Genomic DNA, 17241 nt, shown 5'->3' with positions numbered 1-17241 from the left:
ACAAAATATCGTCCTTGTCTAAAATGTGTTTGCATGTATGCACACACACAAGCAAAACATGCATATATATTTCAGACTTAACAAGAAATATTAGCCAAGCTTTCATCACCATATTTTCTCATGTTTTAATAAATAATGTATGTATGTATAGATTCCATGCAAACAGAAAGCACTATTTTAAATTGGATAGTTAAAAGATTCTGCTTGGTTTTTTTTTTTTTACAAAATAAGATATAGTATACAAAATATGATATAGTAAGTCAAAAATCATATAATAATATGTCACAGAGAATGCAGTAGATATTGGGACAGTCCAGTACACCCATGCTGAACTTTTGATCTTTGTTCATGACATCACAGGTTATGAAAGTGTATTGAAATACCAGAAAACCCTACTTTTCTTTTTGTTTAGGACAGGGATATGCAAAGTTGGCTGATCTATGACTTGTGGACTTTAACTACCAGAATTCCTGAGCCAATCATGCTAGTTCAGGAATTCTGGGAGTTGAAGTCCACATGTCACAGAAGAGCCAACTTTGCCTACCCCTGGTTTAGGAGAACCAATTTTCTAGAGTTCATAGATTTGGAAATATGTCTGAAAACACTGCAGAGCACTGTAGTCATCTAAGCAATTGTGTTTTGCATCATTCTAGCATCTTTACTCTAAGAATAATATTCTAATAATGCCAAACTAGAAATCTGTCCATGATTAGCTTGAGGTTGAAGCAGAAACGAAGAATGTTTTCTTCCCCACTCTCTTTATCTTTCATATTTATTATCAACCAATCTCCCTCTGAGAAGTGCTCTGCCTTTGGCATAAAGAGAATGGCACAGTAAGTTTATAATAGGCATAACACCCTTATTTTTTGCAAGTACAGGAGATTCCATCAACAATTTGTTTCCAATAATGACTTAATTAATTTGAAATAATAATTAGTAACAGTCAAAAATCTGAATGAAGTTTATAAATTAACATTATCACCCAAAGTTAATTTTAACAAATTAAAAAGAGCAAAAAAATATATTTTTCTCAGTGCATGAAAGGGAGGGATATATTTTGCTACTATGTATTAAGGAAGCAGTACAGTGATCCCTCGAGTATCGCGAGGGTTACGTTCCAAGACCTCTCGCGACAATCGATTTTTCGCGATATAGTGGTGCGGAAGTAAAAACACCATCTGCGCATGCGCGCCCTTTTTTTCAATGGCCGCGCATGCGCAGATGGTGGAGCCGGTGGCTGGGGAGGTGGATTCGCCGCCCCCACCAGCCCTTCCTGCTCTGGGTCAGAGCTGCGGAAACCTTCAGCTCGCCGAGGCTGCGTCTGACCCCTTCGTTTGTATTGCAGCGAAGGAGGTGAAGCAAGGTTCCAAGCTCGCCTGAGGCCGCCGCCGCTACGCCTCTGCCGCCTCAGCCACCCCCTCTGCTCTGCAGGGACCTCGCATGCCACGATCTCCCTCTCTCGCCCTCCCCGCGCTTCTCCTCGGCGGTGGCCAAGCGGCAGGCTTAATGGGAGACCAAAGGCGAAAAAAGAAAAGAAAAAAAAATCCCCAAAAGAGGCAGGCACAAAGCGGGGGCACAAGGGGAGCTGCCCGGCAGAGGTTGCTTTTTTTCTTCTTGTGGGCAAGTGGAGGGGGGGGAGAGAGAAGGAAAGAGAGAGAAGGAAAGAAAGAGATGAGAGAGGGAGGAAGAGAGTGTGAGAGAGGAAGAAAGAGAGAGAGAAATGATAGAAAAAAGGGGAGAAAAAAAGAGAAATGAGAAAATGATTGAAGCAGAGAATGACAGGAAAGAAAGAGAAAGAGACAGAGAAGTGACTCTTGGTGATGATGTATGACGTCATCGGGTGGGAAAAACCGTGGTATAGCAAAAAAACCGTGGAGTATTTTTTAATTAATATTTTCTGAAAAATCGTGGTGTAGCGTTTCGCGAAGATCGAGATCGCGAAGATCGAGGGATCACTGTATATCTAACAATTCTATCTGTAAATCATTCTAATTGGCACACAAAAATTTATATATTTCTACACAGGATACGTAGTAGTAGTAACAACAGCATAGTTGGAAGGGACCTTGGAGGTCTTCTAGTCCAACCCCCTGCTTACTCTACTTCAGACAGATGGTTATCTAATATCTGCTTAAAAGCTTCCCGTTTTTAATAGTAATTATTGGTAAACTAGATCCTGTCCATCATTTCACTAATCCATTCTGAAATAAAGGGGACATAAAGGGTTAAAAGTAAACAAGGACAACTAAGGGTTGACATGAGTCCAAATAAGAGAGAAAAGTAGGCAATAAATAAGGATAAGAAAAAGGTAAGAAAGGAAATCTACAGCAAAAAGGACTAATTAGAGAAGGGTTTTGAAAAATGTACCGGTACTAAGATCTGGAACACCTGAATGCTTTGGACAGTAGTGTTGTGAGAATTGATGGAGTTTGACTAAATCCATTCTGGGAGTTCACACGTACATTACACCCCTGCTTCCTTCATCAGTTCTTCCTGCTCTCTAATTCTCATTGTTTCTAGCACTCTATAAGGTTCATGCCACACACCATTCTTCCTATTTCATATGACTGCATTTTGGCATCTATTTTCTTGAATGCAAAGCTACACTGGCCCTCGACTGTTCCACTGTAACATTGTTTTTATTATTGTTGTGAGCCGCCCCATTATTATTATTGACATGTTAGTTTCTCCAAAAGGCCTTAAGAAAGAGTGAAACAGTGAACTCTGCTGAAGTATTTTGCAACATATTGGACAATGGTGCCCTATAACCATGTCAAAAGATCTAGATAGCAATAGGCTTTGAGGTGAAGAGGAAAAAAAATTGCTCAATTTGCAGAATTGAATGAAATGGGGTGGAGTGGAGTGAAATAGAACAGAATAGAAGAGAACATAAATTTTTATTGGCCGAGTGTGATTGGAAACACAAGGAATTTGTCTTGGTGCATATGCTCTCAGTGTACATAAAAGAAAAGACACGTTCAAGAATTTGAATAACAGAAAAGTGTAAACAAGAATGAGAAGGAATAAAGAAAATAATAAGGGAAGTATAAGATCATAGATAGGGCTTTAGTTATAAGGGCTGTATAAATTGAAAGGAAGGAAAGTATGGAGGCTTGAAGTCATATTTCCAGTAATCAAAGGTGTGGGGGCTGGGGGGGGGAGAAGGATTACTGTATGTCCTTACTTTAGTCTGTATTCTGAAAAAAAAATGTTCACTGCTATCACTCATCTATGAAAGAGGTGCAGGGAGATCATAGAGAAACTCATTAAGAGAATTATGGTAAATGTTTAGCTTTTAAATTGCAAGGCTCCAGTATTTTATGTTATATCGGAGGAAGCAGCAAAATTAACCATTCAGCTTTTCCATTTTATGTTTCTTATTCGATACTGCCACATCCTGGCCATAAGTGGTATTTAAAATTAAAATTCTGACAGCAAAATAATTGCGGGTTTTTCATTCTACAATGCATCTTTTATTAACTATCAAATCCCACAAGTATTCTCTAATCTAAAAAAGGGGTTACAACATAACAAATTCAAACATAATTAGTAGAACTACCAAAACAATGTAAGTTTCTGCTAAATTAAGTAGATATGTCTCAAAAATATGTCACAAAGTGATTTTTAAAAAAGTATCATAAAATGTAAAATTTATCATGCTATACAACATACAAAATGTAATCATAGAAACATTTATAGACTGTTCCAAGACCATGATAAAATCCTTCAGAGGAACTCTCTGTCAACTTAAAATGTCAGATTAGTGGCATGTCAATATAATCAGCCGATTACCCTGGGCATGGCATACTGCATATAATAAAATCCAAAGGTTACAGAGAGAGAGAGGAATTTCCCATATCCAAATGAAAAAATAAAACTAAATAAATTGTAGAGAATTTCTCATTTTTCAATCAGCTTCTATGAAATGACTTTCCCAGAGGTCATTAATGATGTGGCTTTTTGTCATCTAAAAAAGCAGCAGAGAAAGGCACTGTCTAGCCAAAATGTGATATATAGTGATACCTCATCTTACAAACTTAATTGGTTCCGGGACGAGGTTTGTAAGGTGAAAGGTTTGTAAGACGAAACAATGTTTCCCATAGGAATCAATGGAAAAGCGATTAATGCGTGCAAGCCCAAAACTCACCCCTTTTGCCAGCCGAAGTGCCCGTTTTTGCGCTGCTGGAATTCCCCCGAGGCTCCCCTCCATGTAATACCCCACCTCTGGACTTCTGTGTTTTTGTGATGCTGCAGGGGAATCCCACCAGGGGAATCCCAGCAGTGAAAAAACAGGTGCTTTGCTGGCAACGGAAGTCTGGAGGTGGGGTTTCCCAGCGAGGGGAGCCTCAGCGAAGTTGCGGCATCGCAAAAACACCTCGAAAGTCCTCGAAACCTCACCTCTGGACTTCCGTATTTTTGTCATGCTGCAATTTCGCTGAGGCTCCCCTCATTGGGAAACCCCACCTTCGGACTTCCATTGCCACCAAAGTGCCCGTTTTTGCGCTGCTGGGACTCCCCTGCAGCATTGCAAAAACACGGAAGTCCGGAGGTGGCATTTCCCAGAGAGGGGAGCCTCAGGGGAATCCCAGCAGTGCAAAAATGGGCACTTCACTGGCAACAAAAGTCCGGAGGCAGGGCATCCCAGTGGCGGCGGCTTGGGTTTGTAAGGTGAAAATAGTTTGGAAGAAGAGGCAAAAAAATCTTAAACCCCGGGTTTGTAGCTCGAAAATTTTGTATGACAAGGTTTGTAAGATGAGGTATCACTGTAATGGTTAAGGAGTTAGACCAAGACCTGAAAAACCTAGATTCCTCATTCAGCCAGGCAGATGCATTGATCTAGGGCAGTGATGGCGAACCTATGGCACGAGTGCCACAGGTTGCACGTAGAGCCACATCTGCTGGCACATGAGCTGTTGCCCTAGCTCAGCTCCAGTGTGCATGTGTATGCCGGCCAGCTTATTTTAGGCTCCCACAGAGGCTCTGGGAGGGTGTTTCTGGCTTCCAGAGAGCCTCCAAGGGGATGGGGGATGACATTTTGACCCTCCCCTGGCTCCAGGGAAGCCTTTGGAGCCTGAAGAAGGCAAAACACGAGCCTACTGGGCCCACCAGAAGTTGGGAAACAGGACATTTCCAGCCTCCAGAGGACCTCTGGGGGGTGGGGGAAGCTGTTTTTGCCCTCCAGAGGCATTGAATTATGGGTGCAGGCACTCGTGCATGCATAATAGCATGTGCGCACAGTCTTTTGGCACCAGAGGAAAAAAAGGTTCGCCATCACTGATCCAGGGTAATCATTGTTTCTCAGCCCAGCCATCTATAATGGCTTTGCTGGGAAGACAAGATTAGAAGTATACTACACATGCCACCTTGCGATAAAAATGTGAGATATATACACTTCATAAACCTCATTGTCACCATCTAAAAAGTCCCCTCAGGATGGAATACAATTCTACAATAGAGAGGTTGTACAAGAACAATAGGCAGCACCAACATACAACGGTCAGTATTTCTGTGAAGAAAAATATATAGTATAACATATGCATTTTAATACACACTTCCCATGGTATATTTGTTTTTGCCAAGGTTCCTCCTAATGCATTGTTTAAGATATTCTTAGTATGTTCACTGAAAAGAAGTACATTTCTAAAAGGCAGTTTAAAAATACATGAAATAAATGTATTTAACCATTCACATTACATATTAATTCAATGGAATATGACTAAAGTAAATTTACTTAAGAATATGAGCCAACAAAAGTATCTAAAATTTGCAAGGGCCAATGAAAAGTAGTTGGGTTCACATTCTCATGATCTGGATATAGAATCTTTGATTATTAAATGTGGGACATATCTCCTCATACTTTTGCCTACTAATTTTTTCCCATGCTTCTTTTAAAGGCTCAAATACTGTACTTTTCCTTTGCATCTAGTTATTACCAACTCTTTTCTATGTTCTTGTTTTTCTTACACCAAGATGTCATTAGTCCCTTTGGTCTTCAGGAAACTGAAGCATCTGCTGTGTTGTAGCTCCTAAAAGCTAATCCCCTTTAATGACATCTGCTGGTCAGAAAATATGAACTAGACTTTTACTACTACTAAGTCCATATAAATGGGAGGACAGACTAGTTAAAAATGGATTAATAACTTTTGTGACTTCTGGTTGGAATCCAAAACTATTTCTCATCATTAGACTTACCAATAAGAGTGAGAGAAGAACTCTCAGCCTTCTCAAATGCAACTTGACTATTTCCCACAACAAGACCAATTTCAATCTAAGCATGGAAACAAAATACACAAATAAAAGCCTTTAGGAATAATTACATTTTCAATATTTCCCACTGAGATGCAGAAGGCAAGAAACAAATTGGCCAACAGCAGAATATAGTTATTTTAATTTCACTGGCATTCTGCCTTCATGCTATTTTCAGCAGCGTGTTCAAAGGAGGCTAATTCGTGATTATCTGCTCCCTGCTCAATCTATGAAAACAGGAAGAGGATCAGGCATCTAAGGTTCTACAAAGGAAAACAGCTGCCAGCACAGAAGGTGGATGCAGAAAATACCATCATTCAAATTGGGAAATGGCACAAGTGGGAACAGAATAGTTCAAATATAAGGATGAACATAATAAAGTAAACAAAATTTGCCATATTTATATATGGCAAATTAAAGCTGATTTAATGAGGAATAATGTTACCTTAAAACATTAGACATTCCCATGATATACATTTGGCACTTACGACTTGATCTCAATCTCAACTTTTGTTAAACCATATGCTATTTCTTAAAGTGTTTATTTTCGGTATTATTTCTACAACTTCTCAAGGTTGGCTTGATTTTCATTGATTATAAAATTCTCTTAGTCTTAAGAACTAGGATTGTGATAGTTTTGCATGGTTCGTTTTAAAATTAATGTTAATTCAGCAAATAATAAAAGTACAATACTTTTCGCCCTTTAAAAATCAAGTAATCACTGGGAAACAATTTGTAACACAATTTCTGATGAGTTTGAATTTTGAGCTTTTTCATAGTTAATTAGATATGCTGGTTTCAAAACTGTAGTGAGTTTTCTTCTACCACGTCAAGATTTTTCTCTACACCTTATATATATAATATAGTTAAATAGGCAAGATGAGTATCAAATTGCATTTTTTATATAGCCATCTTGCTAACTCCAGAAAATCTTGGTGCAGTGATGAGCAGGGTGAGCGATTACACCAAGATTTGAAGGTCATGGGGGTGCGGTATCAAGGTAGGTGGGATGTACATATGATGGCTGACTATAGTTGGACCATCAAGCAAGAATGTCCACAGATTAAACACTCCAGAAAAAGCTATAAGCGAAAAATGTTACCTTAATATGTATAATTACTGTTTGATTAAAAAAAACTATTTGTATGAACACAATTTAACTTGTAGTAACTATTATAGCTTTTGTATGAATAAAATTATTCTTTGTAAACAGAATTTATTAAGTTTTTACTTTACTTTCCTTTACATGCACAATTTGTATGACTTTTGAAGGTATCCTGTAGCTTTAAAAGTTGACGTGATAGACAAAAACTGTAATTATTTTTGGATCCAGAGGCCAAAAGTTAGTTGAAAACAAGTCACAGATTAGGAACCCTTAAAGCTGCTACTTGCTCAATCAAATGAGATATTCAGATACAACTAATACAAGATTTGCCAAAGGGCCTCCAAGAAGTCCACAAAGAGTGTCCTTTCCCAGGTTCTCGGGCTTGAAAGTTCAGCTGCCATTTATCATGTCATGATCTTTGTCTTAAGACTGCATACATGTACAATTGTGCAACTTACCTTCTGTTTTTTACTTGTGGCAGAATCTCCTTTAAGGATACTAGGATCCATAGCTTCAATGTCCTTGACCAATAAGCCAAAAAGTTTGTCATTAAAGCTAAATACAAGCTGCAGGAGTAAAGAAAAATATACATTAAGATAATATAACATGATAGACATCTTGTTAGCTGCCCAGAGTCCATTGGAATTGGGCAGCATATAAATCCTGCCAAAACAAATGAAATAAAATAAAATAATGTTCTACATTCAAAATAGGGTGATATGGTTTATCAGAAGATGGTACATGCTATAAAGATCAGGGCCTCTACTGATCTGTAAATTTCAGAGCAGAAGTACAGGCAGTCCTCGACTTATAATAATTCATTTAGTAATCTTTCAAAGTTATAACAGCACTGAAAAAAGTGGCTTATGACAATTTTTCACACTTACAACCACAGCATAGTCACTGAAAAAAATTCAAATGTTGATAACTGACTCATATTTATGAGAATTGCAGTGCAATAACTCCAATAACCCTGCATCATGTGATCCTTTTTTTGTGAGCTTCTTACAAATGGGGAAGAGAGATTTATTTATTTATTTATTTTTATTTATTAGATTTGTATGCCACCCCTCTCCGGAGACTCAGAGTGGCTCACAACAACAAAATAGTACAAATTTACTAAGTATAAATATAAATGAGATTTACTTAATAAATATGTTACTAACCTAATGACTGTAATAATTCAATTAACAACAGTGGCACAAAAGGTTAAAAAAATGGGGCAAAATTCACTTAGCAACAAAAAGTTTGTAAGTCGAAGACTACTTCTACAAATTGAACCACAGGTTGCTGAAAAATCACATCCCTGAGTAAAAGTCTCTCCATGTCTCCTTTAATCACTATCAGGTGGTATCTTATATCATACAGTCTATCTGTTTATCCATCTTTATTATTAGCTGTTGTTGGTAGAGAAAGAAAAACATCATTTATTATATTATAATCCAGATTTTTTTTAAAAAAAATGTTTTGGATTAAAGAAACTCTCCAGCCATTCCTCATGCTCAATGGGAACTTTCCACCATTATTTCCAATGGTGGAAATAATCACAAGAAGTCCATGAGAGAGACACAATTGAATGGAAGAAGAAAATAACTATTATACATTCTGTTATCTCTTACACTATGGACCACTGGATCTATCTTCACTTAGCAGCAAAAATAATTTTAAGAAATGGTGAAAATACAACTTATTTTTTATTTTCTATTACAATTATTATCCTTATAAATAAATTATATCAATCAACAGCTTTTTAAGTGATGCCCTTAAAAATGTTGCCTATAGGCAGGCATCAAGAGCCCAAAATAATCCCTGAAAGTTTGAAGCCTACAAAGGTATATAAGTATATGCTAACAGATGGCCTCTTATTATTTGCAATATTAAAAAAAAGTGCATGCAACTTATCATTCATAATTATTCCACATCTTGGTATGAAATATAAAGGTTATTGCTAAGTGAGAAACTTAGCAATAAGTTTAAAGCCATTGGAACACCAACCTGTTGTCCAACTGTGAATGCTTGATTATTGAATTGCTGGATGAACTCTGCTGCCATTTTGTCTGAGTCATAGGGATTTGAGTCAATACTTTTCTTTTGCAGGAAGTCTATCTCAATAGTCATAGTGCCAATGCATTGCTTGGTCTTATCAAAGTTATACAAGGAAACTGTGAGAAAAGAAAAAAGCAACATTCTTCAGCTATGATTCGTTTCAATAGAACCTTGTGTCCAAAGAGAAATTTTTAAAAATTACTCATTTAATAAAAAAACATGGATATTACACTCAAAATATGTGCTTCTAATGGTTGATTGATTGATTGAATGATTGATTGATTGATATTGCACTTAGAAATTACTGGAGGGAGATAAAAAATTTAATTCTAAAATGAATACATGAGTCAAAAATGTATTTTTGAGAAGAACATTTTGTTATCATTTTGTATGAATTCTAAAAACTCTGTAGGTGCCTATAGGCCTTTTATTCCTTTGAATCATTTATGAATACTTCATTTTTTAAAATTAACAACTTTCTAAATGGCAGGTTAAAGATGGTTAATCAGACAATCTGGATTATCTGTTCAGGTATAATATAAAAACTAATGGTATGAAAATTTGCTTCTATTTGGAAGAATAAACTCTTCCTCCCCAAAAGTTAGACAGCGATGCATATTTTGGGTTATGTTTATTTATTTTTAACACTGCCGTACACAGATAAGGACTACAAAACATTTATTTTAATAATTTCAGAGACAAAGCTCATTGAGCTCTTACACTATATTTTATCTCTATCCACATTTTTCTCACAAAATAAAGGTTCTTTTTAGTTGAGAAAAAGAGTATTTTTATAAAATACCATCAATACATAATCATATAAATCATTAAAATCATGATTGTTCACAAAACATTTGGAACACATCAAGGTGCCTATTACTGATGCAAAAGTATAAAATAATTATATATAGAATCTAAAATTATTGTTTTATTAAAAACTAATTGTTACCAGTTGTGTTTAACCATAATCACATTTTTTAAAAATGAAGATCAAATGCATGGGACCAACATATGATTTCAGAAATACTACTAAATACTCATTGCATGGCCCATTATTCCCTACTATGTATAATACCAGTAGGTAAATTAAAGATATATCCATTGTAAGATAAAATACAAGAAATAGTATAAGGGCAGACTAGATGGACCATGAGGTCTTTTTCTGTCGTCAATCTTCTATGTTTCTATGTTTCTAAATGGAAAACACAAGAACTTTTTTTCATTTCTGGTTAAACGCCATCTGATTTTTACTCCTAGTCTATCACTAAGGACTGCTCATTATGTCATAAAATATTTTTGATATGGAACTATAAAATATATTGACCAAGATGGTCAAATCTGCCCTGAGAATCATTGTTGGACAATAAGCACAATGATACTCAAAATATTCTTCCACAGTGTCAGTGCTGTTGTTCCCTTGAAACTAAATACGGTAGCTAATTTACACAAAAAATTACTGAAAAACAATTGGATATTGTAAAATTTATTTATTTTTTCCAAATATAACAGAACGAAAAAACAAAAAAACATACACAAAACATGTACATACATTTGGTAAACGAAAGTTTCCCCACTTTTTTTTTTTGAGAATTCAATCAGAGATTTTTGCTTCTTTCACATAATATTAGTACTTTAATTATTTTATTTGACGTGTTGCTTTGCTTGAATTTTTATTTAGTTCTTCGCTGTTCTTTCCTTTAACCAGTCATAAAACTTTGCCCATATTTTATAATAATCTGAATCTTCCTTTCCCTCTAATTTTTTGGATAATCTGTCCATTTCTGCACAGTCCAATATTTTTTTAATTACTATATTTTCTTCTGGTGCTTTATCTATTTTCCATTGTTGGGCATATGCTATCCTGGCAGCTGTTAGGATGTGTATAACTAAATACCTTACCTCTTTTTCCATTTTTCTGTTAAAAATACCCAATAAATATAATTCTGGTTTTTTTTCGAATTCTTCTTTTATTATTTCTTTTAGCCAGACTGTTATTTTATTCCAGAAATTTTTTGCTTGTATACATGTCCACCATTGATGATAGAACGTGCCTCTTTCTTTTTTGCACTTCCAGCATAATGGGGAGGTTTTGGGGAACATCTTTGAGAGTCTTGTTTAATATGACACTTTTATTTTATTTTAAAAGATAAATTCAAATGCAGTTAATAAAAAGCAGTTTTTTTATTTATATTTTGTTGAGGTTGACTCAGCATTCCATCCTTCTGAGATTGATAAAATTAGGACCCAGATTGTTGGGGGCAATAGCTGACTTTATAAAACACTCAGAACCTGCTGTCTATAGAACAGTATATAGGCCTGAATGCTATTGCAATTGCCATTGCTAGTAAAAAAAAAAGATTTACAAACTATATAAAATTGAACAGGAATTTTCTTTTTTTTAATTAAAAAGTTTTTACTTATAAAACATTTGAAAACATAACACATACATAACAATATTAAACAGTACAAATGGTTAACAAGAAAAACAAAGGTTTTTGCCTAGCTTCACCTGCTGCTTTCTGTCTGTTAGGAAGCTTGTGATCCACTTACAAGTGTGCTCACGTACCACTAGCTGATTTTAGTTTAGTTAAAAGAATGTCTGGTCTGGTTTAGTTAAAAGAATGTCTGGTATAATGGTATTGAATGCTGAACTAAAGCACCCTTGCATAGGCCTTTGGAGATTCATGATATTGTAGGATGTAGTGCAGAGCCATATTAAAAGCATCATCGGTCAATCTATTTACTCGGTATGAAAACTGCAGGGGTTCTAATAGTGGATCCGTGATGGTCTTCAAGTGGGACATTACTAGCCTTTCAAGGATTTTCATAACTACAGATGTTAGAGCAACTGATCTGTAGTCATTCAGATCCTTGATGGGGGCCTTCTTCGGCACTGGGATGATAGTGGAGTGTTTGAAGCAAAAAGATTAGATTAGATTAGATTTATTGGATTTATATGCCGCCCCTCTCCACAAACTCGGGGCGGCTCACAACAATGGTAAAAAACAGCACATAGAAACATAGAAACATAGAAGTCTGACGGCAGAAAAAGACCTCATGGTCCATCTAGTCTGCCCTTATACTATTTTCTGTATTTTATCTTAGGATGGATATATGTTTATCCCAGGCATGTTTAAATTCAGTTACTGTGGATTTATCTACCACGTCTGCTGGAAGTTTGTTCCAAGGATCTACTACTCTTTCAGTAAAATAATATTTTCTCATGTTGCTTTTGATCTTTTCCCCAACTAACTTCAGATTGTGTCCCCTTGTTCTTGTGTTCACTTTCCTATTAAAAACACTTCCCTCCTGGACCTTATTTAACCCTTTAATATATTTAAATGTTTCGATCATGTCCCCCCTTTTCCTTCTGTCCTCCAGGCTATACAGATTGAGTTCATGAAGTCTTTCCTGATACGTTTTATGCTTAAGACCTTCCACCATTCTTGTAGCCCGTCTTTGGACCCGTTCAATTTTGTCAATATCTTTTTGTAGGTGAGGTCTCCAGAACTGAACACAGTATTCCAAATGTGGTCTCACCAGCATTCTATATAGTGGGATCATAATCTCCCTCTTCCTGCTTGTTATACCTCTAGCTATGCAGCCAAGCATCCTACTTGCTTTCCCTACCGCCTGACTGCACTGTTCACCCATTTTGAGACTGTCAGAAATCACTACCCCTAAATCCTTTTCTTTTGAAGTATTTGCCAACAATGAACTGCCAATACAATACTCAGATTGAGGATTCCTTTTCCCCAAGTGCATTATTTTACATTTGGAAACATTAAACTGCAGTTTCCATTGCTTAGACCATTTATCTATTAAAGCTAAATCATTTACCACATTACAGACGCCTCCAGGAATATCAACCCTATTGCACACTTTAGAGTCATCGGCAAATAGGCAAACCTTCCCTACCAAACCTTCCCCTATGTCACTCACAAATATATTAAAAAGAATAGGACCCAGAACAGACCCTTGTGGCACACCGCTTGTAACCTGACTCTGCTCAGAATACTCGCCATTAACAATAACTCTCTGATGTCTACGCTTCAGCCAGCTGCAAATCCATTGAACTACCCAGGGATTAAGTCCAATCTTCACTAATTTATCTATCAGCTCTTTATGTGGAACCGTATCAAAGGCTTTGCTGAAGTCCAGGTAGGCAATATCCACGGCACCACCTTCATCCAACACCTTTGTGACATAGTCAAAGAAATCAATGAGATTAGTCTGACATGATTTGCCTTCAGTAAAGCCATGCTGATTTGGGTCCGATAAGTTATTGTTTTTTAGGTGCTGATTTATCCTCTTTTTGAGTAGAGTCTCCATCATTTTAACTACAACTGATGTCAAGCTAACTAGCCTGTAGTTACCAGCTTCTTCTCTACTGCCCTTCTTGTGAATAGGCACAACACTGGCCATTCTCCAATCCTCAGGAACTTCTCCTGTTAACAAGGATTGGTTAAACAAATCAGTCAGGGGGTAGTAATGACAGATCTGAGTTCTTTAAGAACTCTGGGGTGGATGCCATCTGGACCCATTGCCTTATTTATCTTTAATCGTTCAAGTTCTTCTAAGACATCGGCTTCTAAGATCACTGGAGCTGAATCCGTACAGCTGGAAGCAATGCTATATCCCTCTATAGTATTATTTTGTAAGGTGTCTTTTGAGAAAACTGAACAGAAGTAGCTATTGAAATGGTCAGCGATCTCCTTATTCCCATTAATGCATGTATTATTCCCGGTACTAAGCTTCGTGATGCCGCAGTTTTTCTTCTTCTTATCATTAATATATCTGAAGAAGGTTTTATCCCCCTTCTTTACAGATTTGGCAATTTCTTCCTCTTTTGAGGCTTTAGCAGCATATATTATCTGTTTCGCCTCCTTCTGTCTCATTTTATATACCTCCCTATCAGCTATACTTCCAGACTCTTTATACCTCCTATAGGCAGCCTTTTTTTCATTGACTATAGCCCTTACATCATTGCTAAACCATAGCGGTTTCTTCTTCCTTTTACCTTTAGTTATTTGTCTTACATACAGTCCAGTGGCTTTTAAGATGGCCTTTTTTAATACAGTCCACTGGATGCTCGCTCCTGCCATTTTATCCCTCCCCTTTAATTCATTATCTAAATATTCTCCCATTGCATTAAAATTTGTTTTTCTGAAATCCAATACTTTGGTTGCATTATAGGATTGCTCACAATGAGTTTTTACATCAAACCACAAACATAGATGGTCACTACAACCTAAATTTTCTCCCACCTTGACATCTGAAACCCAATTCCCATTCGTAAAAACTAAATCTAGAATATTCTCCCCTCTAGTTGGTGTCTTAACCAGCTGTGCCAGAGCTGCTCCTGTAAAGGCCTCTACTATATTCTTACTTTTGCATGTAAGGGCACTGGGTATATTCCAGTCAACATCAGGCATGTTGAAATCACCCATAACCACAATATCTCCCTTTACTGCCATTTGGGTAATTTCATCCACCATCTTGTTGTCATATTCCTCAGATTGCCCTGGAGGCCTATAGATCACCCCAATTCTAATGACAGAACCTTCTTTATTTTGCATGCAAATCCAGAGAGTCTCTAGATCTTGACACGTATTTTGAATTAGTGTTGTTTTTAGACTTTCTTTAATATAAATGGCTACTCCACCTCCCCTTCTCTCTATTCTATCCTTCCTATACAGTGTATATCCTGGTATGGATATTTCCCATTCATTAGAATCCTTAAACCATGTCTCAGTTATGGCAACCAGGTCCAAATTATCTCTAGATATTATGGCCATTAATTCACAGAGCTTGTTGCTCAAGCTTCGAGCATTTGTGCACATTACCCGAAGAACATTATTTTCGTTATTAGTTTGCCCCTTATCATCAACAACTACATCTATATTATTTGCATCTCCCTTTTCATAAGCTTCCAAAAACTGCTTTATTCTCATTGGTCGGGGACAGAAATCACCCACATCAGTTACATCTCTGTCCCCTTTACCTAGTTTAAATGCCTGTCCAAAAAAGTTCTGAATTCCTCACCGAGCACCTGGGTACCTCTGTATGATGGATGCAAACCATCCCTCTTAAACAACCCCCTATTAGACCACCTACTGATATCATGACTTACATAGCCAAAACCTTCAGCTTTACACCACTGCCTTAACCACACATTAAACTCTCTGATACACGTTGTTTTATCCTCTTGGCCACAAACCGGTAACACCTCTGAGAAAGTCACTGAATCAGTTATTTTACCCAGCTCCACACTTAGACATTGAAAATCTCTTTTTACTACATTAACATTTCTCTGGGACAAATCATTTGTGCCAAGATGCACCACCACATCAACGTTATTACCTTTACTCACAGTCTTAACAATGTTTGTAATCCGCCTCCTGTCCCTGCTGGCAGTGGCCCCTGGGAGACACCTCAGCACCTTCACCACATCCTTGCTCTGTCCCAAATCAACACCTCTAACGGTCGAATCACCCACAAGAAAATGTGTCCTCTTTTTATTTCTACTAACTGTACTTGATGGTTTGGTGACATTTACGACAACTTCCCCTTTGAACATCCCCTCATTCTCTGCCTGAGGGACCTTGCTAATATCTCCAACATCCTTACTATTTAAATCCGCAAGAACACTATAGGAATTGGATACAGAGAGACCAAAATTGCTATGTTTTTGCTCAACTGCACGCAATCTTCCTGAACCGACAGTTGTCCACACAGCCCTCCTCCTCGGGGGGCGCTGTGGAAGTGGAGGCTGGACACATGGCTGCATTACAGCATGTGGCTGGGACAATCTTTCCACTTCTGACTGCAAGCTACAAACTAAGGACTGCAATCTAGAGATCTCGCCATCTAACCTAGATGTCCTTATGCAAAGAGGGCAGTACCCCAAGTTCCACAAGGTACTACGGAGACATAGTAACAAATCTAATATTTAGATACCACAAGCACATAGTACCACAAGCACATAGGTACCACAAGCACATAGTAACAAATCTAATATTTAGAAATCTAAATTACAGTTTTAGATCAAAAAGTCCAAAAAAGAAACCCCAATATATAAAAAACAAGCACACAATCGAATCATACACAAAATTACATGGGCAAGGGGGAGATGTTTCAATTCTCCCATGCCGGACGATAGAGGTGGGTTTTAAGGAAAGGCAAGGAGGGTGGGGGCAATCCCAATCTCTGGGGGGAGCTGGTTCCAGAGGGTCGGAGCCCCCACAGAGAAGCCTCTTCCCCTGAGTCCCGCCAGATGACATTGTTTAGTCGACGGGACCCGGAGAACGCCAACTCTGTGGGACCTAACCGGTCGCTGGATTCGTGCGGCAGAAGGCGGTCTCGCAGATATCCTGGTCCGATGCCATGAAGGGCTTTATAGGTCATAACCAACACTTTGAATTGTGACCGGAAACTGATCGGCAGCCAATGCAGACTGCGGAGTGTTGGAGTAACATGGGCATACTTAGAGAAGCCCATGATTGCTCTCGCAGCTGCATTCTGCACGATCTGAAGGAACCTGGTCTGTCACCAGGCATGGGGAAATTGATTCCCCTGGGCCGTTTCCGCTTTACATATGGTTTGTATGAGATGTATGATTGTTTTTTTATATTAAGGGTTTTAAATTGTTTTTAACCATTGGATTTGTACTGTTTTGTTGTTGTGAGCTGCTCCGAGTCTCCGGAGAGGAGTGGCATACAAATCTAATAAATAATAAAATAATAATAATTTCTCTAGTGATTTGTTGAAGATTTGTTGAAATTGCTTCTCTGGGCCTGGTGCTTTTCCTGGCTTCTGCTGTGAAATAAATATTGCACTTCCTT

The 17241-nt window shown here is 37.5% G+C and overlaps 1 protein-coding gene across 2 annotated transcripts in view; it reads right to left on the bottom strand.

The window, feature by feature from the left end:
- Positions 1-17241, bottom strand: part of NSF (N-ethylmaleimide sensitive factor, vesicle fusing ATPase) — an 81302-nt gene that overhangs the window by 45179 nt on the left and 18882 nt on the right. For both annotated transcript variants that reach the window (XM_070767280.1, XM_070767279.1), the window contains exons 5-7: positions 9347-9513; positions 7810-7917; positions 6193-6268 (exon numbers count right to left, since the gene is read on the bottom strand). In XM_070767280.1, the coding sequence (XP_070623381.1) occupies positions 6193-6268; positions 7810-7917; positions 9347-9513 (351 nt within the window). The remainder of the gene's footprint in view (positions 1-6192; positions 6269-7809; positions 7918-9346; positions 9514-17241) is intronic.

This window comes from Erythrolamprus reginae, chromosome Z (assembly GCF_031021105.1).
Source record: "Erythrolamprus reginae isolate rEryReg1 chromosome Z, rEryReg1.hap1, whole genome shotgun sequence".
Taxonomy (NCBI): domain Eukaryota; kingdom Metazoa; phylum Chordata; class Lepidosauria; order Squamata; family Dipsadidae; genus Erythrolamprus; species Erythrolamprus reginae.
The sequence above is the reverse complement of the archived record's forward strand: the minus strand, read 5'-3'. Positions and strand labels throughout refer to the sequence as shown.